This window comes from Onychomys torridus, chromosome 18, assembly GCF_903995425.1.
Source record: "Onychomys torridus chromosome 18, mOncTor1.1, whole genome shotgun sequence".
NCBI lineage: Eukaryota > Metazoa > Chordata > Mammalia > Rodentia > Cricetidae > Onychomys > Onychomys torridus.
The window spans coordinates 44896368-44920474 of NC_050460.1; the positions used below are offsets into that span (position 1 = coordinate 44896368).

Below are 24107 nucleotides of genomic sequence, written 5' to 3' on the forward strand. Positions count from 1 at the left end.
CACATGGTGGATCACAACCATCTGTAATGACATCTGGCGCCCTGTTCTGTGTACATAATAAATAACGAATAAATGAACGGATGAACAAATAAATAAATATATAAAGATATCAAAGAGAAGTCAACCTGGTAAAAGGATTAAGATATCTGCTAAAACCATAGTGAATAAAGGGACGGCACGCATGGTGGCACAGGCCTGCAATCCCAGAATCTAGGAGGCAGAAATTAAAGGACTCTTAAAAGTCTGAAGTCAGCAGGTCTATAGTAGGATCCTGCTTCCAAAAATCTAAGAGTAAAAATAAAAAATAAAATTAGACAAAAATACCAACTAATCTATATGTAAAATTGTCTTTATTTGAAATTTAAAATAAGAAATCCAATATAAAAGAAAATGTCTTTATTTGAAGTCTAAATTGAGAAATACAGATTGTCTGTGGATATAGCTCAGTAGTAAAAGGATTGTGGAACTCCCAAAAGGTCCATGTGATGTAAAACACCAACACTCCCCTTCCAAAACAGGAAGAGCAGGTATGTACAGCTAAACCATTTATGGCTGCTAATATAACACCACTGCTGTTAAGACAACTCTGTCAGAATAACAGAAATGGGGGAATATCACAAAGGCTTTATTTTGTAGATTCATTTAACTTTATATGTATATCTGTAGGTCTGTGTTTATGTGTGTGCACCGTGTGCACTCAGGCACCAGAAAGGGTATAGGACCTCCTTAAACAGGAGTTAGGAGACTCGGTGTGGGTGCTGAGACCTGAGCCCACTTTCTCTAAAAGAACATCAAGTACTCTTACCTACTGAACCATTTATGCATCCCCTTCACTCTTATTTTTATTGAAAGATCTGTTTTACTATCACTTGTACTTATGTGCTACGTGCAGGCCTGTTTGTAGATATGCGCACAGAGTTGTGACCTACAGAAGTGGTGCTGGGGTCAAACTCATGTTCTCTGTAAGGGCACTACACACTCTTAACTGCTGAGACATTTCTTCAGGCCACTTCCTGCAGTTTTATTTTTAAGGAAGAGAATCATGTCCAAATTTTCAAACACTAAAACGAACAAGTCATATTTTACCCCAAAGGGGTAACATCTATAATGAAACACAGAGGTTAAGTACAAACAATTCTTTCCCTTCACAATATCTCATAAACACATTAATGAAAGGAATCTGTGAGTTCAACAACTACAAATGAAGAGCTTTAAAACTTTTATTTGTGCCAGGTGGAGGTGGCACACACCTTTAATCCCAGCACTCGGGAGGCAGAGGCAGGTGGGTCTCTGCGAGGTTCGTGGCCAGCCTGGGCTACAAAGTGAGTTCCAGTACAGGCTCCAAAACTACACAGAGAAACCCTGTTTCAAAGAAAAACAAAAAACCAACAAAAACCCCTTTTATTTGCAATTGGTTCATCTGATGTTCTGGAAATTTACATAAAGGAGGTAAAATAAAATTGTGGAAAGTCTAACTGGAAAGAACTAGATGGTTATTGTATTTCATATTCTATCAACAACTTTTCAGGGAAAAACTGGATACTGACAACAGACAGGAGGAAACAATTCTCCATGTAGCACTATTTTGGAGGCTGGGGAAGTGCTTTTGGATCCTTTTGGGTGTTTCTGAGATATTCCAACTATGTAAGAGTAAGCACAGATTAAAAAAAAAAAAAAAAACAAAAAAAAACCACTGCTATAATGTAAGAATACTTGCTGATTTAACCCTAATTATATAACAATATCACAAGGTAAATTTTTCTGGGCATTAAATAACAAATACTTAGTTTCCTAACCTAGAACTTAATATACAGAAATGTTAACATTTGATAGGCTATTTTTTTTTTTTTTTTTTTGGTTTTTCGAGACAGGGTTTCTTTGTGTAGCTTTGTGCCTTTCCTGGAACTCACTTGGTAGCCCAGGTTGACCTCGAACTCACAGAGATCCGCCTGCCTCTGCCTCCCGAGTGCTGGGATTAAAGGCGTGCGCCACCACCGCCAGGCGTTATCCGTTTTTGAAGCAGAAACAGCCTCTGGTCACAGAAACAGACATAGCCACTGTGCCAATGCTAAACAGCTTTCAACACCATTTGTCTAATTTTACTGTGAGTCTGGGATTTATATTTTTTGTTTGTTTGTTTTAAGACAGGTTTCTTTGTTTAGCCCTGGCTGTCCTAGAACTCACTTTGTAGACTAGGCTAACCTCAAATTCACAGAGATCTACCTGCTTCTGCCTCCTGAGTGTTGGGATTAAAGATGTGAGCTACCACTGCCCGGCTGGATTTTCTTCATTTTGATTTTTAAGACAGCGTCTGCATGTAGTAAAGTTTGAACTTGGTATGTAGACTCAGCTGGTCTCCAACTCAGAGATCCACCCATCTCCGCCTCCCCAGTGCTGTCATTAAGGCGTGTGCTACCACCTCCATGTGTTCATGTTTTGCACCTGTTATCTGTGATCTAAGTGTATCCTACTGCTCACTACCACCATGGGTTACAGAGGACTCGTAACTGTTACACACTAGGTCAAGTGCTACAGGTATTTAACTAAACTCATGATAATTCTCTAAGTTTGTAGGAGACTTTGTAGATGAGCTGAGAAATTTAGTTACCACCTCCTCACTTCAGATTCTAAAGGTAAATCCATTAGACACAAGCATGTAAATTATACAAGTTTGTGTATGTATATAATAGGTCAATGTTTCTATATTACAGTACCCTGCCACAGTTAATCTTAAAACTGGTTTAACAATTTTATTATATCTTCATCACAGAATGGACAATTTGTGAATTAGAATTTATCAGTAAATCCTATATGATTCTAATCTTAAAGAAAGATTTCATTACAAAGAAGTGTTCTCTAGAAGCTTGCTTACTTATTGGTTGGTTGGTTTGGGTGCTGGGACTAAATCACGAGCCTCCAACATTAGGCAAGCACTCTAGTCCTAAGCTATACCCCCAAACCATAGTTGCATCTTTTAAGTAGTTGCTATCCTAAATGTGTATCCAAAACTAATTCTCTTTATACATAACTACATTCCAAATTCAAACTGCATTTTTCTGCCCTCATATAAATAGCACAAAATGCTAAATAAATTTTATAAGAAAATATATCCACCATTATATTCTATAACAAACTACACAAAACGACACTAATAATGACCTCAAACAAACAAACGAATGCACAGAAGACGGTAAAACTCACCAATCTAAAGAGAACTTTGAAAACTGCACTGTGTAGCGGGGGACCACACGCCGGACTCTCCGAGGGGACCGCTCTCTTTCTCTCCGGGGCGACCTCTCCCGGGAACGTTTCCTCTGAGGTGATCTTTCTCTGGATCTGCGTCTTTCTCTGTCCCTTTCACGACTTAAAGCAAGGATGTCTAAAATCACTCTGGGGCCCATGGGATGGCTCAGCAGGCGCAGGCTCTGCTGTCAGGCCTGAGGACCTGAGTTTCATTCCCAGAACCCACACAGTAGATGAGGGCACACTCCTCCAAGTTTCCTCTGACCTTTCACATACAGACCATGGCATGGCAACAGACACAAATTAAATAAACGTAGTAAAAGTAAAATCACTCATCTTTATTGGCATTGTGAGTAGCTCTTGCCAGGCATGGTGGTGTACACCTTGAATCCTAGCACTCAGAAGCAGAGCAAGTGAATCTAGAAGTGCCAGGCCACCCAAGGCTGTCTAGTTAAACACAAATAAATGGTTCTTCTAACTTTTTTCTTTGTTTTACTTATTTATTTGTTAATTTTGACAGAGTCTTGTTATATAAACCACACTGGCTTGGTACTCAATATGTAGTCCAGGATGGATTCAGGCCTTGATCTTAGAGGAACTTCTACTTTGTTTATGTCTACGAGTATGTTGTCTAATAGTGTGTGTGTGCACCACATGCATGCCTGAGAAAGGCAGAGGAGAAAATCAGAAGCCCGAGAACTGCCACCACATGGAGGCTGGGAACCAGCCCTGGGTCCATGGCAGAGCAGTGCTCTTACCTTGAAGCCATTTCTCCAGCCCACAATGTTACTTTCAAACATACCTTCGGTCATCTTTCCTATTAGGTACTTGATCCCCGCGGTCACTCCTTCCTGAAAACCTGGACGGTGGATCTAGTCTCCGGGCCGGCTGAGGCTGTGACACTATGCGGACAGGAGGCTGCAATAAGCCAGCTTCAAAGGACAGAGAAGAAAAACAGAACAGTTCCTTAAACAAAGCTCAGAACATACACAAGGCTGAGTAAGATAGATAACCAAGTAAGTGGGTTCACCAAAGTGGTCTGTTTCCCAAGTCAACAAAATACATAGTTATTTCTAAAGGAAGAGGTATTGTTTGGTGGTTTCTCCCTGGTGCCAAAACATAAAAATTTTCTTTTTAAAATAACTTAGTTATCTCTGCAGTTCACACACGATTGAGCCTGTATGATAATGAGTATTCAGAGACGTGTAATGACTGGGGGGCGCTCACCAACCTAAGACAGAGCACCTGTGTGGCCTGGACAGGTATTTCCATGACAGATAAGGTGACCGGCTGACGTCCCATGCAACCTAAGTCAGAAGCTCATTTTTTAGTAAAAGGGGGGACCTGAAGAGTCCTGGCCCCCGTTTTGGGTGACTGTTGCCTTGCTTGCTGACCTTGACCTTGATGTCCTCCCTATGCTAATTCCCTGCCATATTCCACCCTCCTGAATGTTTAAGGGAAGCTCCTTGTCTGTGTATCCTGCAAACTGGGTGTTAATAGCTTAGATGCAAGATTGTAAAACATCCTAAGTGAACTTCTGCCCTCCAGGGTTCTCCCATTGTGCTGTAAGCCTGTCTTTAAGATCTCTTCCCTCCTTCAATAAACAGTATTCGGCATTCAAAAAAAAGAAAGAAAGAAAGAAAAGAAAGAAAAAAAAGAAAAGAAAGAAAAGAAAGAAAAGAAAGAAAGAAAGAAAGAAAGAAAGAAAGAAAGAAAGAAATTGAAAAAAGAAAAAACTTAGTTATCTATTTTCCCACATAGGACAATAAAAATCAACTTCTTTGAAAATAGAAAGGAAGCAGAATAGGGGTAAATCTATGTAAAAATGTAGAGTGAAGCAGAATAGGGGTAAATCTATGTAGAATGTAGCTGGGCTGTAGTGGTGCACTCCTTTAATATCTCAGCACTTAGGAGGCAGAGGCAGGCAGATTTCTGGGAGTTCAAGACCAGCCTGCTCTACATAGGGAGTTTCAGGACATCCAGGGCTACACAGAGAAACCTTGTCCAGACCAAAAAAACAAACAAACAAAAAAAACCCCACAAAAACAAAAAACCAAGAATGTATACTGTGTATAAAAGTTCTTATTTGCCACGTGTGATGGGTTCACACCTTCAATTCTAGCACATGTGAGAGACAGAAGCAGGTAGATCTTAGTGAGTTCAAACCCCTGGTCTATGTAACAAATTACAGGACAGCCGGGGCTACATGGTGAGACCCTGTATCAAAAAAAAATTATAAAAGAAAGAAAAGAAAACAACCAGGAGAATTCTAATGAAATTCTGTTGCAAACAGAAACTGCCTTTGGCTTCTCAAATCTAGAACCATCAATATTGACTCATCAATCAGAGGAAAAGGGATGCAGACCAAAAGAACAGATTTTTTTTTTTTCTTGGCTGGCTGGTCTTATGTCATTACAACTAGTTTTTTTTTGTTTGTTTGTTTGTTTTGTTTTGTTTTATATGGTGCTGAGGACCAAACCCAGGTCCTTTCCTATAGAAAGCATTGTACTTCTTTGCCTGTATGTACATATGTGTACTACATTTGTGGATTGTGCCCTTGGTGTCAGAAGGTGTTCTAGAATTAGAATTAAATTCTCATCTTTTCAACATTCCATAATTCTACATAGACTTTAGAATATATTTTAAAACAAAAGGAAACAAACAAAAAACTAAAAAGACATTTTTCCAGCCAGGTTGTGGCAGCATATGACACCTTTCATACCAGCACTTAGGAGACAGAGGCAGATGGATCTCTATGAGTTTGAGGCCAGTCTGGTCTATAGAGTGAGTTCCAGGACAGCCAGGGCTATACAGAGAAAACTGCCTCAAAACACCAAAAAAAAAAAAAAAAAGGGGGGGGGGGTAGGGAGTGATATATTGTGTAGCCTAATAAAATCTGCCTGAAGATCAGAGAACAGAATAAGCCATAGGTTAAACAGAGATGCCAGACAGTGGTGGTACATACACAACTGGGAGGCAGAGATCCGTCTGGATCTCTGTGGGTTCAAAGCCATCCTGGACTATATGAGATTGACTGAGTCTAGGAGAGAAGCAGAGCCAGGCAGTGGTGACACACACTTTTAATCCCAGTACTAGGAAGCACACATGTCTTTAATCCCAGGAAGTGATGGCTGGGTAGAGAAAGGTAGATAAGCAGGAGACAGGAACTAAAGACTTTTTGGCAGAAGTGTTCCTTTCAGCTAGAGGTTTTTTCAGGCTGAGGAGTCCTGGACGTAAGTTGTGGCTTGTTCCTTTGTCTCTCTGATCTCTCAGCATTTACCTCAGTATCTGCCCAATATCTGGCTCTGGGATTCTCACTAAGAACATCTAGGAATTCGTGTTACGGTGGGGAGGGGAGTGCATTTTTCCTTTAAAATCTGTTCAGGATGAGAATTACTCAAAATACGAGTTAAAAATCAAGGGCTAAGGTTTCCCAACACCTGATGTATATACACTAAATCAATGAATACTATGGAATTAGATAGCCAGAGAACACTAATACCAATTGGGAGATTATTCATGTACAGGGGGAGAAAGAAGGATTCCTTTAAACCAGAGAAATCTCCGGCTACTGACGCTTGCAAGGAATGAAACCCAGGACCAGTACCACTGGCATAACTGAAAGCATCTAAAACGAGGCAGCACGAAGTACAAAGCATCAGCCATAAGAATCTGAACTTCCCTTTCAGTTTCTATGACAAGGTAAAAAAATCACAAGGAATTAAAAAAGAACATTCCAAAAGAATCCATAGATGTAATGATGAAAACCAAAATAAATAAATTATCTCAGAACTTGTTAATTAGAGGCAGAAAGATCTGGGGTTTAAAATAATGCTTGGATACATTGAATTTATGCAAGCCTGGGCTATATAAGACCCTTTCTCAAAAAAACAAAATGTAAACAATCAAAAACATAAGGTATCATAGGGTAGTGAGATGCCTCAGCAGTGGGTAGACCTCTTGTCACAAGCATGAGTAAACTCTTCTGCAAAGTTGTCCTCTGACCTCCACATGGGCACTGTTGGACACATGTTTATACTCATACATGCTGCTTTGTTAATGAACCTACAAATCAGTGGCAAAGACATAAATTGTCCCTGTATGCCAGGCAGTGGTGGCACACTCCTTTAACCCCAGCACTCAGGAGGCAGAGGCAGGCAGATCTCAATGAGTTCGAGGCCAGCCTGGTCTAAAAAGTGAGTTCCAGGGCTGCCAGGGCTACACAGAGAAACCCTGTCCTAAAAACCATTTAAAGCAGAAAATGTCCTATTCATGATACTTAACCTTCCTTTCATGTCTCCTCAAAGTCCATGATATCTTTGTTTTTTGTTTTGGGTTTTTTTTGTTTGTTTGTTTTTCAAGACAGGGTTTCTCTGTGTAGCTTTGCATCTTTCTTGGAACTCACTTGGTAGGCCAGGCTGGCCTTGAACTCACAAAGATCCGCCTGCCTCTGCCTCCCGAGTGCTGGGATTTAAAGGAGGGCGCCTCCACCACCTGATGCATGATATCTTTGTATTAGCAGTATGTTCTCACTATTTAAACACCTCACATTGATTAGAAACAAAAGCAGTGATACATTACATTTCATACCTTTCTGCTGTGGCTGCTGTAATAAGGGCTGTGGCTGCGTCTGCAGGAGTGGAGTAATAGAAGCAGCTGAAATCTGGGCCTGCAGTAACGACTGGGGTTGGGGCTGTGCCTGAACACCAAATGTTGTCTGTGGCACAATCGGCTGAATAACAGCAGTAGGAGTCTTCAGTAAAGGTTGGGTTTGGGACTGATTCTAAAAACAAAAGAAAATAGATAAATACAAAATTTCTTTAAAAAGAAATTACATTGTAAGCCAGCAAAGTCAGGTATCAGTTTCTCTAGTACCGAAGTCAGTAACTATGTACCTGATTTGGTAGTGTCTGAATTCTTTGTGCATTCCATTTAAAAGGCATATTAGGATTATAAGTTGCTTCGACCAATACTCTATCACCAACTTGAGGGGTTTTCCCTTTAACAGCACTGGGGGAAGAAAAAGGTGAATATAAACACAAAAATGATTTATATAACATTGAATAGATCTTACCACACTAAAGAGAATTATATACTTTCTGTTTGTTTGTTTCCTTCTTTTCTTTTCTTTAGGAGACAGGGTCTCTTTTAGGGAGCCTTGGCATACCTAGAACTCACTATGTATATCAGGCTGGCTTTGCAGAGATCAGATTCTGCTTTTCGAGGCTATAGTGATTTTAAAATGGAAGGCTGGATAGTACATTCATGTTTGTTTATCTTTTAAAGATGTTTTAAAATATATGTAATTGTATGAATGTTTTGCCTGCACATGTGCATGGCAGTGCCCACAGAGCTCAGAAGAGGGTGTATGATCGCAGAACTAGAATTACAGGTGGCTGGGAACCACAGTGCAGGTGATGGGAACCAGACATGGGGCTTCTGTAAAAATAACAACTGCTTTAAACTACTCAGCCCTTAAAGATTTCTTTTTATTTTTAATTAACTGTTATTGGTTTGTTGTGGTTGTGCTTAGATGAATTGGTACCGAGAAGTTAGAGGTATCAAATCCCCCCTGGAGCTGGAGTTACAGGCAGCTGTAAGGCTCTGACATGGATGCCTCTTTTGCAGGATCAAAGTATGCTCCTAGCGCAGAGCCATCTCTCCAATCCTAGACTCATCTTTAAACTGCTTACATCTCACCTTTCACTATATGGATACAAGGAGGTTTCTAGTACAGGAACAATTTGCCCTTCTATTTTCTCAATGCTCCTCTATGCACAAATCTGTCACTATAATAGCCTAAGCGGAAGATTTTAGAGAAGATGGAAAAAAAGGAGGTGCAACAACACAAAAATATTGAGCAATAATTAGTCTCCCTAACATAGCACTTCTAAGGAAGTTCATTAAAATCACCTCAGCTAAGTGGGCAACAACCCTTGTTGGGCAAGCAAAGGACCTAAGTTCAAACAGTAGAACCCACATGAGAAGTCAGCTGTGGTTCCATACACCTGTAACCACAGTGTTGTCAAGAATGGAAACCAAGGATCACAGGAATTTGCTGACTACTAGCCTAGCTCCAGGTTCAGTGATAAACCCTGCTTCAAAACAGTAAATCAGAGCTAGGAATAGAGGCACGTCTTTAATCCCAGCACTCAAGAAGCAAAGGCAGGCAAATCTCTGTGAGTATGAAACTAGCCTGATCTACAGAGCAAGATCCAGGACAGGACAGGTTCCAAAGCTACACAGAGGAACTGTCTTCAAAACAAAACAAAGAACATTAAAAACATGATACAATTAATTGGGGTGGGGGGTTTCAATGGAAAATAAATGTTTGATGGACGGGGTGGTGCACACCTTTAATCCTAGCACTCAGAAGGCAGAGGAAGGTAGATATCTAAGAGTTCAAGGCCAGCCTGGTCTAAATAGCAAGTTCTAGGTCGGCCAAGTCTACACAGTAAAACCCTGTATCAAAAAACCAATCAAACAAAACAACCACAAAAAACAAAAAGCTTAATGTTCTTTGGCCAGCCGTGGTGGAAAACACCTTTAATCTCAAGCCTCTGGAGGAAGAGGTAGATGGATCTCTGAGTTCACTGTGAGCCCAATTATACAGTGAATTCCGAGCCAGCTAGGGCTACACGATGAGATCCTATCTTAAAACAACCACCACCCTAATTTTTAGGGGTAGAGGAGATGACTCATTGGGTCAAGAGCTTGCTGAACATGGATGAAGACTCAAGTCTGGATCCCAAGAATCCACATGGAAGCTAGGCATGGTGCCACACACCCATAACCACAGAACTGGGAGGGCAGTGACAGATAGATCCCAGGGGCCTGAAGGCCAGCCAGTCTAGCAGAGATGGTAAATTCCAAGTTAAGTGATATACCTTGTAGTAAAATAAAGATATGATGGAGAACAACAAATAACAAAGCCGGGGCTGGAGAGATGGCTCAGTAGTTAAGGGCCATCTTCCAGAGGACACGGGTTCAATTACCAGCACCCACATGGCAGCTCACAACTGTCTGTAACTCCAGTTTTAGGTTAACTGTCACCTTTACACCAACATACATAAAATAAATTTAAGCAAATTATATATAAAAAAAAGAACAAGGGCTGGAGAGATGGCTCAGAGGTTAAGATCATTGACTACTCTTCCAACAATTGAGAAAATAATTTTAGTCAGTATTAAATAGGTAAAAAATGGAATAATATTAGATTTTAAAAGGCTATTTCAACCCCCATCTTATTTTGTTTGTTTGTTTAGAGGCAAAGGTCTTTCTACAAAGTGCCTGCTGTTGTGGAACTCACTATGTAGAACAGACTGGCCTGGAAGTCACAGAGATTCACTGCCTCTGCCATTCAAGTGCTAGCACACCTGCCTCCACCTCGAATTTTATTCTGAGCCTGGACATGAATGTTACTAGAACTGCCACCTAACTGACAGAACTTTTATAAAGAGTTTAAAAGGGATCAATGAGCAGCACTTATTCCCAAGCTTGAGGACGGAACCTGATCCCTGGAACCTACATGACAGGAGAAAACCAACTCCCACCTCTCACCTCCACAAGTGTGGAACCCCCCCACTCCCAGACATACATCAATAAATGTAAATTTATTTTAAAAGGCATAAGATGGTGCATGTCTTTAATCCCAGCACTCGGGAGGCAGAGCCAGGCAAATCTTTGTGAGTTCAAGGCCAGCCTGGTCTACAAAGTGAGATCCAGGACAGGCTCCAAAGCTGCACAGAGAAACCCTGTTTCAAAAAAACCAAAATAAATAAAAAAATAAAATATTTCCACGATTGAGAAAGTATTACTAAATGTATCATCTATCAATATGTAATGAAGCTTTTACCCAAGCTGAAAGAACACATCTTCATCCACAAATCCAAATGTATCGTGTAGCTTTGTAACCACTCCTGTGAAAACACGCTGCTTCTGAGGTTGAGTTTGCTGCTGACTGGACCTTGGTGTTGGATATGATACAGTAATCTGTGCCGCAGGTTGAGGAGTAGACAGGCTAAGGCTTGTGGGCAATGCAACAGCTGGCTATTGAACAAAAGCAACATCACATTAAGACAAGGAATTGTCTAAAATAAACAGTAAAAATGACTGTAAACTCATGAATTGTACTAGTAAAGAAATAGCTCCATTCCCAAAACAAACTGGAAAAGAAAGGAAAAAAACCACTAGGCATGTTGCTTATTGCTTATAATCTGAAGAGCTGGAAGCGGGAAGCTACTCCAGCTCACTGACCAGACAGTCGAGCTGCAGTGTGAGTTCCAAGGCAGTGAGAGATCCTGTCTCAAACAAAATAAAACAGCAGGTGACACCCAAGGTTGTCACCTGCTCACCTCAAACACATACCAGTATATGTATGCATGTCTATGTGTGTGCACACACATTTACACACACACATCATCAACCCCGTGTATGGAGGATCATAGTCATAATCCCAGCATATAGGAAGCTGAGGCATGAGGCTCAACTGTTGTAGAATACTATTTTAGGATGTGTTACACTTGTTTATGCTGTGGAACATTTGTTTAATGATGCACAGATGTGTTGCATTCTTTTATGTTACATTTGTTTAACTCTGTGAGGCTGTGGTACTTTGCCTGCCTGGAACACCTGATGGTCTAATAAAGAGCTGGATGGCCAACAGCTGGGCAGAAAGAGAACTAGGCAGCACCAGCAGGCAGAGAGAATAAATGAGAGGAAGAAAATGTCAAGGAGCAGAGAAGGAGGAGGAGAGGAGGACATCAAGGGCCAGCTCCAAAGAAAAAAGTAAAGAAAGATATACAGAAATAGAGAAAGGTAAAAGCTCAGAGGCAAAGGGTAGAAGGGATAATTTAAGAAAAGCTGGCAAAAGGGTTGGGGATTTAGCTCAGTGGTAGAGTGCTTGCCAGGCAAGCACAAGGCCCTGGGTTCGATGCTCAGTTCAAAGAAAAAAAAAGAAAAAAAAAAAAAAAAAAGCTGGCAAGAAACAAGCCAAGCTAAGGCCAGCCACACATTTATAAGAAAGAATAAGCCGCTGGGCGGTGGTGGCGCATGCCTTTAATCCCAGCACTCGGGAGGCAGAGCCAGGCGGATCTCTGTGAGTTCAAGGCCAGCCTGGTCTCCAAAGCGAGTTCCAGGAAAGGCGCAAAGCTACACAGAGAAACCCTGTCTCGAAAAACAAAAAAAAAAAAAGAATAAGCCTCCATGTGATTTATGTGGAAACTGGGCAGTAGGCTCCCAAAGAGTAAAAATAAATAAATAAAACCTACACTCAACTGCCATAGGCTTAAGCAGGGGGAACTACTATGATATCATAACTCAAAAGACTAAGCAACCAACCAATGCTTCTGTTAAAGACTTAGCAAAGTGTTGGGGATGTCTTTCTGTATGCTGTGAATGTGTTGCTATGACTGATTGATAAATAAAACACTGATTGGTGAGTAGCCAGACAGGAAGTATAGTATAGGCAGGATAAGAGAGAGGAGAATTCTGGGAAATGGAAGGTTGAGTCAGGAGATGCTGTCAGCCGCCACCATGAGAAGCAAGATGTAAAGTACCAGTAAGCCACAAGCCACATGGCAACTTATAGATTAATTTATAGATTAAATTAACCATTTCTAAGAACTAGCCGGGCGGTGGTGGCGCACACCCGTAATCCCAGCATTTGGGAGGCAGAGGCAGGCAGATCTTTGTGAGTTCGAGGCCAGCCTGGTCTACCAAGCGAGATCCAGGAAAGGCGCAAAGCAACACAGAGAAACCCTGTCTCGAAAAACCAAGAGATAGAAGAACTAGATAGCAAGAAGCCTGCCACAGCCATACAGTTTATAAGTAATATAAGTCTCTGTGTGTTTACTTGGGTCCAATCAGCCGCAGGACTGGTGGGTAAGAGAGATTAGTCCTGACCACAGGCCAGGTAGAACACAGAAAAACTTCAGCTACAGCAAAATCCTAAATATATTAAAAAATTCAGCATTTCTTTAATTTGAACAAAGTTACCATCTCAGGAAATGTCTTTAACTTCCCAGCATGTCAATGCTTTCAGGCATAGTCTGGGAGATACTTGTTCTAAGGAGAGAAACTTCTATATAGCTTCCCAGTTAACTGGAGAGGTTTTGTTTTGGTTCAGACAAAGTTTCTCTGTGTAACTGCCCTGGAACTCACTTTGTAGACCAGAGTGGCCCTGAACTCACAGAGATCCACCTGCCTCTGCCTTCCAAGTACTAAGATTAAAAGCATACACCAAAACTTCCTGGCATAATTGGGGAGTTCTGTTAGGGATTGAAAATACGAGCTAGGAGTCAGAGACAAGGCTCAACAGATGTGCTACCAAGCTTGATGACCTGAGTTCACGCCTCAGAACATGTAAATTATCCTCTGATCTCAACTTGCATCCAAACACACAACACCACATATTTAAGAAGTAAATAACTTTTTTTTAAAGAAAATGAATTAGATATTTGTCCATTTTAGTTTTTGTTCTGTGGTGTATGTTCAAATATGTGTGTGAGTGTGTCTTGAGAATCAAACTAGGCCTCATACAGACTGAGAGAGTACCCCAGAGCTAATTTGGCTTTTGTTTGATTTATAAACATAGGACCTTACTATGTAGTCCAAACTGCTCATCTAATCTGGGATCTCGTGTCTGGGTGTCAGGACTACAGGTGTGTATCACCAAGCTAGGACCAATTTTAATTCTTTATGGAAGAAAGAAAATTGAGGAGCTGGAGAGATGGCTCAGAGGTTAAGAGCACTGACTGCTCTTCCAGAGGTCCTGAGTTCAATTCCCAGCACCCACATGGTGGCTCACAACCATCTGTGGTGAGATCTGGTGCCCTCTTCTGGCCTGCAGGAATACATGCTGTATACATAATAAATAAATAAATCTTTAAAAAAAAAATTGAAGTGTTATTGGTGGGGTTTCCTGTTTGTTTGTTTTAAACAGGATCTCACTTTGTAGCTCAGGCTAGCCTGAAACTCACTATGAGGACTACGGTGACCTTAAACTCACAGACACCTACCTGTCTCCCTAATGCTGGGATTGAAAGCATACACCTACATTTTAAAATTTTTATTTTTTATTTATGTGAATGAGTATGTATCTGTATTGCGCATGTGGTGCTGCCCAACGAGGTCAAAAGAGGGCATCAGAGTAATTGGAAGTAGTTAGGTATAGGCAGCTGTGAGACATGGGTACTAGAAACCAGATGTCAGTCCCAGTCCCAGGAAGAGTTGCTCTTAATTGCATGCTCAGCCATCTCTCTAGTCCAACATTTGTTCAAATGTCTGAGGAAGCAACTTAGCTGCTAGAATGCTTGACAAACATGTGTGATGGAGGGAATACAGTGGGTGCGTGCGTGTGTGTGTGTGTGTGTGTGTGTGTGTGTGTGTGTGTGTGTGTATCATATATTATATATATGAGAATGTGCTGGTGTGCACACACACATGTATAAACGTGGGAGGCCTGAATAAGACATGAAATGTATTTCTATGTGTTCTCCACTTCATTGACACAAATCCCAGCACTTTATAAATATAGTGGAACATGCCTGTAATCCTAGCACTGGGAGTTGGGAAGCAGGAAGACAAGAAATTCAAGGTCATCCTTGGCTACATAGCCAGTTGAAGCTAACCTGGAATACAAGAGAGTTACCTCCAAGACACAAAACAAAGTGACAGGCTGAGCAGTGGTGGTGCACACCTTTAATCCAAGCACTCGGGAGGCAGAGCCAGGCAGATCTCTGTGAGTTCAAGGCCAGCCTGGGCTACCAAGTGAGTTCCAGGAAAGGTGCAAAGCTACACAGGGAAACCCTGTCTTCAAAAAACAAAAAACAAAACAAAACAAAAAAGTGACATATTCACAACTTAAAACTGCACTAGGGAGGCAGAGGCAGGCAGATCTCTTTGAGTTCGAGGCCAGCCTGGTCTACGTAGAGAGATCCAGGACAGGCACCAAAATTACAGAGAAACTTGTCTGGGGGGTCTGGGGGAGTGGGAGGGGGGGAGAGACTGCACAAGGAATTACAAGGTAAAAAGCTTCTATGCTATCCAAGCAGCTTCAGATACCCAGTTTATTACCAAAGAAGATACCTCCTATTGGCTATTACTTGGAGTTTTATCTACATCTGTACATAAAAATAAAACATATTTTACTCTTTCCTTTAAAATAGTTGGAAGCATGTAGTACACAATACACTATTCTCAACACAAAACACACTAGTACATTTTGCATCTTTATCTAACAATAAAGTATCACAATGTTATCACATAAATCCACAAGTATCTTTAAACTCCTATTGAAAATCTATAACAGAAATAAAACTTAACTCAGATGCTCAAAAGAAATTAGCACCAAACTAACCTGTGTTAAAATGGTCTGCTGGGGTTGCTGTAACTGAAAGTAAGAAAAAACAAACATGATCAGTCAAGATTGCTCTTTCAGAAATGATTTATAGTGGTATTCTTGTTTTTAAAATTTTTTATCTTGTTTTTGTTTTTGTTTTTGCCAGAGCTGAGGACTGAACCCAGGGCCTTGTGCTTGCTAGGCAAACGCTCTACCACTGAGCTAAATCCCCAACCCCTAAAATTTTTATCTTTAAAAACATATATATTATTTTCTCTTCTGTGTATGGGTGTTTTGCCTAAGATGTATAACTGTGTACCAAGAGCATGCCTTGTGGAGACAGAGGCCAAGAGAGGAAACCAGATCTCCAGGAGTTGGAGTTACAGGTGTTTGTGATCCACTGGACATGGGTACTGGGAATCTAACTCTGGAACTGGAGTTACATAGTTATGAGCCATCATATGGGTGCTGAGAATTGAACCCAGAGCTTCTGGAGGACTCAGCAAGGTGGTGGTGCACACCTTTAATCCCAGCACTTGGGAGGCAGAGGCAGGCAGATCTCTGTGAGTTCGAGGCCAGCCTGGGCTACAGTGAGTTCCAGGAAGGCACAAAGCTACACAGAGAAACCCCGAGCGGGGGAGGGAGGGAGTGAAAAACAACACATAACTAATTAACAAAGTTACGGACAACTCTTTCAAATTACACATCTGCTATTTCTAAGTAACTCGTTCAATAACTCCACATTTAATAAAAATAAAGAAGTTGGGACCTACTGTGATGGTGCACAATCTTTAATCCCAGCACTTGGGAGGCAGAACTCTGTGATACCAAGATAGCCTGGTCTCCATTAAGAGTCCTAGGCCTGGGCTACACAGTGTGAGTCCGTCTCAAAATACAATTACAGTAAGTCAAATTTTTAAAAGCTGATTTGTCTGGGGGGGGGATGGGAAAAATGGTATGTTGGGTTTCATGTGGATTTAGCTGTTCCCTATCCCACCGAAGGATTAAAAGTCACACTTAAGGTGGATAGTGAGAAGGAATTTAAAGTGTATCACTTTAATGTGGAGGAACAGGGAAATCCCTGGGTTTTTTTTTGTTTGTTTTTTGGTTTTTCAGAGACAGGGTTTCTCTGTAGCTTTGGAGGCTGTCCTGGAACTCGCTTTGTAGCCCAGGCTGGCCTCGAACTCAGAGATCCACCTGCCTCTGCCTTCAGAGTGCTGGGATTACAACCACAGCCCGGCTCGGAAATCCCTGTTTTTAAATCAGTTTTTAACAAAAAATTTACACTAACCTGTTGTTGCACACTATACAAGGCCTGCTGAGGTTGTGAATATTGCTGGAAAAGATTATTAAAGGAAAAACAAGGTTAAGTTTATTCATTTTCAAAGTAATGTACATACAGATAAAAACTAAACTGAAATTTTCTGAACCAGTGCTACTTCATCTAAAATTAACAAAATGGTGGTTACTTATACTCTGAGAGCCATTGAAGCCAGAATTTTCATAAAATAGTTAAGGTATATATTTAAACAACTCAGAAACATTAAGAATTTAAGATTCCAATGGGCAGTGGTAGTGCACGCCTTTAATCCCAGCACTGGGGAGGCAGAGGCAGACAGATCTCTGTTGAGTTTGAGGCCAGCCTGGTCTACAGAGCTAGATCTAGGACAAGCACCAAAATTACACAAAGAAACCTTGTCTCCAAAAACAAAACAAAGAAACAAAAAAAACTTGAGATGCTAAGTAGGAGACTCAATGAGTTCAAGGCCAATATGAACAATACAGACAGCCTGTGTCAAAAGAAAAAGAAAACAAAGGACTATCATTTTTATCACCTCACTCACCTCATTAAAACTCACCTGCTGTAATGCAGCTGCAGCAGCTGCAGCTTGCTGCTGCAAGGCTGCAGTCTGTGTTAACTGATAGTTTGCTGGCGTTTGTGTGGTAAGGCCTGCCGCCGCCGCCAGTGCAGTCTGCTGGGTGTAAATGGTGGGGGACGCTCCCAGAAGCGACGGCTGTTGGACACCCAGCGCAGCTGCAGTGAGACCAGAAGAGAGGAGAAGGGTCAGACCACTCGTTCCCTTTGCAGGAACCTCCCGTGGCAGATCTAAGAAAAACTGGCTCTACTGACCTACCCTGCAGTAACACAACCAACTTCACCTAGACCCAGACTCAAATCCAAAGTATTCTTTCAGAGCTAGATGTGCTGACATACACCTTTAATTCCAGGACTAGAGGTGGGTGGGTGGGGGGTACCCAGATGCAGGAAGATCGCTGAGAGTCTGAAACCACCTTGGTCTGTATAATCAATTCCAGGACAGTTAGGGTTACACAAACAAACCTAGTCTCAAAAAACAAACAAGTAAATAAATAAATAAATAGCATTTTCAACCAGGTATGGTAATACATGGCTATAATCCCTGCATATAGGAGGTGGAGACAGGAGGACCAGAGTTTAACCACATAGGATGATGCAGGACAGACTGGGCTACAGCACACCTTCTCTCAAAAGTAAAACAAGGCAATTAAAAAAAAGAAAGAAAGAAAAAAAAAGAAAAGATCTTATTATTTATTTATTTTAATCTTGTTTTGCCAACCTACAATTTACTCTAGGGCAGGAAACTAGCTCAATGACAGATCCCTTGCTTGCTGAGTAGAAAGGCCTTGGATTGATCTTCAGCATTGCTAGAGCGAAGTGACAATGCACTGGTTTGGTTGGTGGCTGGCTGGTTTTGAGAATGTCTTGTTTCATGTGCAAGCAGATGAGACAAGGACAGCTAGCTGCTAGGAGGAAGTACCCGACGGTCCTCCACTGGGGGAGACTTGCGGGTACCTCCCCATATTCATGCCTTACAAAGCTGGTGGGGAAGGGCCGAAGAGGTGGCTCAGTAGTTAAGAACACTTGCTTATCTTATAGAGGACCTAGGTTTGCTTTGGGGCCCCCAGAGGGTGGCTCATAATGCCCTCTTCTGACTTCTGAAGATACCAGGCATATAAGTGGCACACACACACAGATGCAGGCCATACTCATACATTTGCTGTTCTTCCAGGAAGAAGACCAGTGTTAGGTTCGCAGCACTCATACTGGGTGGCTCACAGTGGCTCTGTCTACTCCAGCAATAAGGGATCTGACATCGTCTTCTGGCCTTCCCAGGGAAGCACACGTGGCATTCACTGACACAGACACACAAATAGAATCTTAAGAAGAAAAAAAGCAGGATGTGGGAGTATAAACATCCAGCCCTTGGGGGATGGAGGCAGGAGTTAAAGGCAACCCTTGGTTACAAAAGGAGTACCAGGCTAACCTACACACACACACACACACACACACACACACAAACACACAAACCATAGATTTTAAAAATTAGTTTTGCGGCTGGGGATTTAGCTCAGTGGTAGAGCGCTTGCCTAACAGAGGCAAGGCCCTGGGTTCGGTCCTCAGCTCTGGAAAAAAGACAAGACCACTGTGGTTGGGGTAACTTGAACTTCTGATTCTCCTGCCTCTACCTCACAAGTGCTTCATTCAGGAATGCAGCAGCACACCCTGTTTATGAGGTGCTAGAAATCAAACCCAAGGCTTTGTGGGTGCTGTGCAAGTACTATACTGCCTAAGCCATGAATTCTAAGGACCCTGGCATGTCCTAGATCTCGCTCTGTAGACCAGGTTGGCCTCGAACTCACAGAGATCCACCTGGCTCTGCCTCCCGAGTGCTAGAATTAAAGGCGTGCGCCACCACTGCCCGGCTGCAATTAAGTTCTTATAGTCAGTATTTCTGCATCAAATTCAAACAAGTGGAAACCGTAGTTGAAGTAGCAACATGACTCAGTGGGTAAATGTACTTGCCATGCCAGTCTGACAACCTGGATCCAACCCCCAGAACCCATCATGGAAGAAAAGAACCAACTTCTAAAAGCTGTCCTCTAACCGCACACACCTGTACTCGTATACATTACACACCCAAACAATGATAAATAAGTGAGAAGGCTCTTTGGGTAAATGTGCTTGCCACCAAGGCTGACAACCTATCGTACATGATGGAAAGAAACAACTTCCACAACTTCTCTGGACTTCCAAATGTGCAGTGTCTCCCCGACAAAACCCTCACCCCAGAGAGTCACACACAAATGTAATTTTAAAAATACAATTATTTGAGGGGGTTGGGGGGATGTTGAACAAAGTGTCTCTATGCAGTCCTGGTTGTCATGGAACTCACAGTTTGGATCTCAAACTAAAAGAGATCCACCTGCCTCTGCCTCCTGACTGCTAGAATTAAAGGTATACACCACAATGCCCAGCAAAATAAATAAAAGAACAAATTTTTAAGAAAAAGTTATACAAAATATTTTATAAATTATGTCATTTAGATATATTTAAAATGTATGTATTTTTTGTTTTGTTTTATTTGCTGTTGTTGTAAGTTTGGCTTTTTGCCTTTTGGAAGGTTTGTTTTTCGTTGTTTTGTTTTTTTGAGGCATGTGCCACCACGCCTGGCCAAAAACATGTCTTAAAACTGAAAACATCCTAAATGAAAAAAAATTTTTTTGTTTTGTTTTGTTTTTTTTGAGACAGGGTTTCTCTGTGTAGCTTTGGGCCTTTCCTGGAACTCACTCTGTAGTCCAGGCTGGCCTCGAACTCACAGGGATCCACCTGGCTCTGCCTCCCGAGTGCTGGGACTAAAGGTGCGCGCCACCACCACCACCAGGCGCTAAATAAAATTTATTCCATTTGAACCTCAGATAGATTAAATCCCCAGCACCATAAAGAAGGAAAGGAGGAGCCGGAGAGATGGCTCAGGGGTTTAAGAGCACTGGCTGCTCTTCCAGAGGTCCTGAGTTCTAATCCCAGCACCCACATGGTGGCTCACAACTGTCTTTCAGGGAATCTGATGTCCTCACACAGCATACATGTGGGTACATAAAATACAAATAAATTAATTTTTATAAAAAAGGAAGGAAAGGAAGGAGGGCAGGAGGGAGGGAGGGTCATTCTAACAAATTAATGTTCTATAACACATAATTAAGTCAATTTTAATTGTTGGCATAGTAGTGCACACCTTTAGTTTCAGAGGTAGGCAGATCTTTGTGAATTCAAGCCCAGCCTAGTCTACAGAGCAAGTTCCAGCACAGCCAAACTACAAAGAGAAACCCCATCTCAAAAAAACTGGAAGGACACTGTAGGCCAGGTGTGGTGGCCCATGCCTGAAGGATTCCTACTAATGGAAACCCTGTATCAAATGCAAAACATACATAAGTGCAGCAGAGGATAAAGAACCAGAACACAAGTATAAAGATAATATGACAATCAGTACTCTAACCTTAATTTAAAATCTAGTACTAGAGATACAAAGACCAAAAAAAAAAAAAAAAAAAAGGCTAAACTGCTGAATAGATTTTCTTGTTGTTGATGTTTTAATTTTCAAAAGTATCTTAAAACATAAAGGGTACAACATTTTGAAACATTTTGCTTAACTTAAATCACATGCATTAACTTAAATCACAACTGAACAGCCCCTATACACACACACACACACACACACACACACACCACTCACTCACTCACTCACATTCACAGTATGAAGTGTTCAGTTGCCTGACCTGGTTGTGATACCGCAGTGGCTGTAAACTGAGTAGCCCATGGTGGATTCTTCTGTCCTCCAAACTGAGCCATGATGTAAGGAGGTTAAACCTTCCACGTGTTTCTCTTCTATAGCAGATATCTATGAAGAAAGGATTCATGTTTCAAAGTTCAACCAAAATTACAAATGTCACAAAAGGCTATTTTAGAGAAAGGGTTGATATATTAAAGACAGGCTCCTAAGGAGAACTGGAAATAGGTGTGCAAACTGAACCTTTAAAATCAAACAAAACACACTATCAACAAGATCACTAGGCATACCCTATTTAAAAGATATGTCTTTCAGGGAACTACACAGTGACATTTTTTCAGAAAAGGCCTTGGTGGTGCACGCCATTAATCTCAGCCAGCACTCAGGAGGCAGAGGCAGGCAGGCGTATCTCGGTAAATCCCAGGCCAGCCTGGTTTACATGGAGTTACAGCTAGGACTAGACAGTGAGGCTCTGTACGTAAACAACCGAAATGGGCAACGCGCCGGGCACACAGCGGAGCCTGAGTGTTCCGGGCACTGCTGGGGTCAGGCAGTGGTTAAATCAGTAACGGAAACGGCGTCCAGACGCCCCCTCCCCCAGGAGGGCCAAGACGTTGACGAATACCATCTTAATAACGACCATTACTTGAAGGGCTGGGGGACGTCACCACGGCCGTAGTCTGCACTCCGGCGAGGGAAAAGGCGGTAGAGAGAACGCGCGGCTCAAACAAGACCCACCGCCAAGTCCCCTTCCCCGCAAAGTCCAAGAGAAAAATGGGCCTGGCATCCCCGGCGGCATCCCCGACGGGCCGGGCCGGGCCGGGCCGTCCCTCTTCCTCCCGTCCCAGCCTCCCTAGAGTGCCGGCCGCGGAAGATGGACCCCGGCGCCCCAGGCCACGGCCACGGCGCTCCCAGGAGCCCGCGGGCGTCGCAGTCCCCGAGGCCCTTAGGCCGGTCTGAGGCCGCCCCGAACCCCGAAAACACTCCCAGCGCCCGGGACCGGGCTGGGGACTCCGCCGGACCAGGCCCGAGGGGCGCAGGGCCGCCCCGGAGGGTCCCGGGAGCCGCCGCCCGCTGGGGAGGAGGGAGGGGGAAGGGCGCGCCGGCCGGCCGCGCGGGGCCTGCTCCGACCCGCACAAAAGGGACGGCGGCCGCCGCTCGCCGGCCCCGCCGCGGCCGCCAGGGCCCGCCCGCGCCTCCCACGATCAGGCCGGTCCCTACCCGCCTCCGCCGCCGCCGGCCCGCCGCCGCGGCCCGGACACAGCCTGACTCGGCCCTCCCCACCGCTCCACGGCGCAGCACGCACTGACCAGACCTTCACCTGAGTCGGGGCCGGTTTAACACCGAAGCCATTTCAAAAGCCGTCAAGCTCGGGCGCATGCGCCAACTTCTCCCTCTGCCTCCACGCCGCACGTCCTCCTCCTCCTCCTCCCTCCTCCTCCTCCTCCTCCTCTTCTTCCTCCTCCTCCGGGGAGGAACCGGCCGGCGCCTGCGGAGGGACGTTCGGCGGGCCGGCGGGCGCGCGCCCGCTCCGCGACCCCACCCCCCGGCGTGCGCGGTCACGAGCACGCGGAGCCCCCGCGCGCCCTGCCCGGTTACCTTGGCTCCGCTCAACAATGAGCTGGCTGTTCCTGGGGGCCCCCCACCCCGGCGGGCGGCGGCCATGGGGCCGCGGAAGCGACGGGGGTCACGTGGTCCGGCCGCGGTGGCCGCCATCTTGTGGTTGTCCTTTTGACTGCGCTAGGGCCGTTTGCTTGGAAGAGGTTTTTTTTTTTTTAAATGGAGACACAAGTAACATAAAAAAAAAAAAAAGTCAGTGTTGGGAATATATACTGATCCATTCGTAGGTGTCGGGATAATCTTTTTGTACACTCTGAAGACGTGCGTCTGTCTTACCTGCCTCATTAGGGCGCCCTCTGATTGGTTTCATAAAGAGCTGAACGGTCAATAGCTGGGCAGGAGAGGATAGGCAGGACTTGTTTTGTTTTGTTGGAGACAGGGTGTCTCTGTGTAGTTTTGGAGCCTGTCCTGGATCTCGCTCTGAAGACCAGGCTGGCCTCGAACTCACAGAGATCCGCCTGCCTCTGCCTCCCGAGTGTTGGGATTGAACTCGTGCCACCACTGCCCAGCTAGGCAGGACTTCCAAAAGACCTATGAACTTTTCGCCAGCCAGACAAAGGAAGTTGGACATGGTACTGAGGAGTGGTAACAGGCCATGTGGCAGAATGTAGATTAATATAAATGGGTTGATTTAAGTTTTAAGAGCCAGTTGGAAACAAGCCTAACCAATGGCCAAACTTTCATAATTAATAAAAAGTCTACATGTGGAGGATGGAGAGGTGGCATGGTGGTGATTAAGAGCACTGACTGGTCTTCCAGAGGACCTGGGTTCAATTCCTGGCACCCACATGGCAGCTAACAACTGTAACTCCTGACACCCTCACACAGACATTCATACCAGCAAAACAACAATGCATGTTAAAAATTTTTTAAAAAGTCTGTGTAATTATTAGAGAGCTGTCTGTCCAAAGAAAGACCTGTTATACATATATGTGTATATATTTTCCACATGTGGCCCTGAAAGGATTCGAACTTCTGAGCTCAAGAAATCTTCCTGCCTCAGCCTCATAGTGCCGATGACTTACAGGAACAAACCACTGAGCCAGGTGGAATTTTTGCAAATGTTTTTATTAGAATTTTTTTCATTTCCAGAGGGCTTTTGCCTGCATGTATTCATGTGCATCAGGTGTGTGCTTGGAGGTCAGAAGAAGACAAAGGATTCCCTGTAACTGTCATTAATGGTGGTTTTGAGCCACCGCAGGGGTGCTTGGAATCTGTCCCAGGTCCTCTACAAGAGAGACCCGACCCGTGCTTTTAACCACAGTGCTGTCTCTTCAGCACTAAGACTGGAAGTGTAT

At 43.3% G+C, this 24107-nt stretch overlaps 1 protein-coding gene across 8 annotated transcripts in view; it reads right to left on the bottom strand.

Annotated features, from left to right (window-relative positions):
- The window catches only part of Ccar1 (cell division cycle and apoptosis regulator 1), a 49506-nt gene extending 26893 nt beyond the window's left edge, over positions 1-22613 (bottom strand). For 2 of the 8 annotated variants that reach the window (XM_036167603.1, XM_036167594.1), the window contains exons 1-10: positions 22511-22613; positions 21179-21300; positions 17443-17618; positions 16875-16919; positions 15602-15634; positions 11099-11292; positions 8139-8253; positions 7834-8026; positions 4046-4175; positions 3202-3363 (exon numbers count right to left, since the gene is read on the bottom strand). In XM_036167603.1, coding sequence (XP_036023496.1) covers positions 3202-3363; positions 4046-4175; positions 7834-8026; positions 8139-8253; positions 11099-11292; positions 15602-15634; positions 16875-16919; positions 17443-17618; positions 21179-21251 — 1121 coding nt within the window. In that variant the 5' untranslated portion in view covers positions 21252-21300; positions 22511-22613. The other 6 variants (XM_036167597.1, XM_036167595.1, XM_036167598.1 and 3 more) reach the window with 6 other exon arrangements.
- Between the last annotated feature and the right edge of the window lie 1494 nt (positions 22614-24107).